The sequence below is a fragment of the Tupaia chinensis genome, unplaced genomic scaffold (assembly GCF_000334495.1).
Source record: "Tupaia chinensis unplaced genomic scaffold, TupChi_1.0 Scaffold144336_1, whole genome shotgun sequence".
Classification (NCBI taxonomy): Eukaryota; Metazoa; Chordata; class Mammalia; order Scandentia; family Tupaiidae; genus Tupaia; species Tupaia belangeri.
In genome coordinates, this window is record NW_006204194.1 from 707445 (window position 1) to 709710 (window position 2266).

Sequence of the window (2266 nt, forward strand, 5' to 3'; positions counted from 1 at the left end):
TTTCCCTCTCTGGTCAAGTTAAAAATAAATAAAGTTGGTGCCAGCAGATGGCATGGTGGTTAAGGTGCTGGACATTCCCATAAGGTTGACTCTGATTTGAATTCCAGACCTGGTGGCTTGCTTTCTCACTTTCCTTCTCTCTGTGTGTCCATCTTTCTCTGGTATAATGAAAATCCATGAATGAATAAATAAAATTAAATAAATAATTCTTTAAAATAAATAAGTAAAGTTAAATAAAATAATTCTAAAAACAAACAAAAATTATATTGGACCAGCTAATGGCATGGTGGTTACAGTGACTAGGTCTCACATGGCTGACTGTACGCCTCAAGTCCTGGACCTGGTAGCTTGAAAAACATCCCCAATGAATATTCGTACATGCCCAAAATCCTCTAAGGAAATTTGGTGGAGAAGGGATATAAGCATGACCATTCCACACTGAATGTGCTTTCTCACTTCTTCCCTCACCTCCATCTCTCTCTTATGAGCACATGCACCCTAAAACAAGCAAAACAAACAAACAAATACAAAGAACATTATGTTGAGAGGGAGAAAACAGACATAAAATATCACAAAAGATTTGATTGCTATGAAATATTCTAAGTAAGACAATTTATAAACACAGAAAGTTGAATTATGATTATCTACAACTGGGACGAAGGGGAGACGGACTAATGGGTGATGACCACAGAGTGTAGCATTTATTTGGGGGGAATGATATTTTAAAATTGTTTCTCATGACAGCTGAACAACTCTGTGAATTATACTACAAACTTTTGAATGTTATACATTAAATGGATAGTTGTATGGTATATGCACTATATATCAATGAAGCTGTTATTAGAAAAGAATTACCAATGAGAAAGTGTGGACCTGAATTTTTAAAAAATAATTTATTTTAAGATGAGGTACTGGACTCTCCCGTGGTTGACCACAGTACGAGTCCCCAACCCAGCAGCTTGAAACTCGTTGGTGCGTGTGCGTGCATGCCCAAAATCCCAAAAGGAGAATAGAAGAGAAAGGATTGTGGTGTGGCCATCCCTCCTGGGGGGAGTGATTTCTCACTTTCTGTCCTTGTGTCTCTCCAGTGAATGCATGTGCCCTATAGCAAAAATCTCTCTCTCTCTCCGTGTGTGTGTGTGTATTTTTTAAAAGGATTTTGCCATAGGACATGTGTGCTTACTGAAGAGACAGAGAGAGGGGTAAAGTGAAAACTCACACCCACACACATTGTGGCCATGCCACAATCCCTTTTCCTCCATTCTGTTCTTATGATTTGGGCCTACACCCACTTGCACCTGCCATGATTTTCATGCCATTAGCTTCAGAACTCAAACCATGGACCACCATGTGGAGATCCAGTGCCTTATTCACCATGCCACCTGATGGTCCAGTGTGAACATTCCTTATGTACAGATTTTTTTAAGGCAAACTATTAAAAATGACAGAATTACATACTGGAATGTTGAATGTTCAGTAACGCAAGGATTTGACTTTTTGTGTTTCAGTTTTAATAATGGGATTATGGTTATGGTAGAAAATGGAGATCATCTTGTGAAATTAGATATAATGGGTGAAACAGATGTTTACTAATGATACAAGATGACAGAGTGATTTGGGTTTGATGGTCATAGGGATTACATGATGGGACATGGATGTTCACTGTCCTCTCGTGTATGTTTTTGTGTGTCTTAAATTCTACATAATGAAAATATCTGTGAAAATTCCTTAAAGAATCACATAGAAGACTAGAGTATGTTTAGAGTAAGCATGTCACTGAATGCTGTAAGATTTAGCAAATAAAAAAACCATAATAAAACACCCAGCTAGACTTAAATTTCAGTGAATATCCATTATTATCCATTTAGTGTATTTAAAAACTTTTAAATATGAATTGTGTTGGCAGCCGCCGCCGCGCCGCCATCGCTCTCCAACGCCAGCACCGCCTCTAGCTCACGGAGCTCTAGCCGAAGAAGGGGGGTAAGTGAGGAAGTGTCTTTACCATGGCTTGTACAAAGCAGACAGCCCACAAATCCACCGGTGGTAAAACACCCAGGAAGCAACTGGCTACAAAAACTGCTCGAATGCTTGCACATTGATGTTTATTGTGGCACTATTCACAACTGCTGTCTTAGAACCAACCCAAATGCCCCCCGTATGGAGGAATGGATTGAAAAACTGTGGCACATATACTCTATGGAATACTACTCAGCCATAAAAACCAACAGAACCCTGGCTTTTGACAGAAAGTGGAAGAATATGGAAG

General features: G+C 39.1%; 1 protein-coding gene across 1 annotated transcript in view; it reads left to right on the forward strand.

The window, feature by feature from the left end:
• LOC102487121 (extracellular calcium-sensing receptor-like) overlaps positions 1-2266 on the forward strand; it is a 37863-nt gene that overhangs the window by 21246 nt on the left and 14351 nt on the right. The window contains exon 8 of the mRNA XM_006166791.1: positions 1907-1980. Within this exon, the coding sequence (XP_006166853.1) occupies positions 1907-1980 (74 nt within the window). The remainder of the gene's footprint in view (positions 1-1906; positions 1981-2266) is intronic.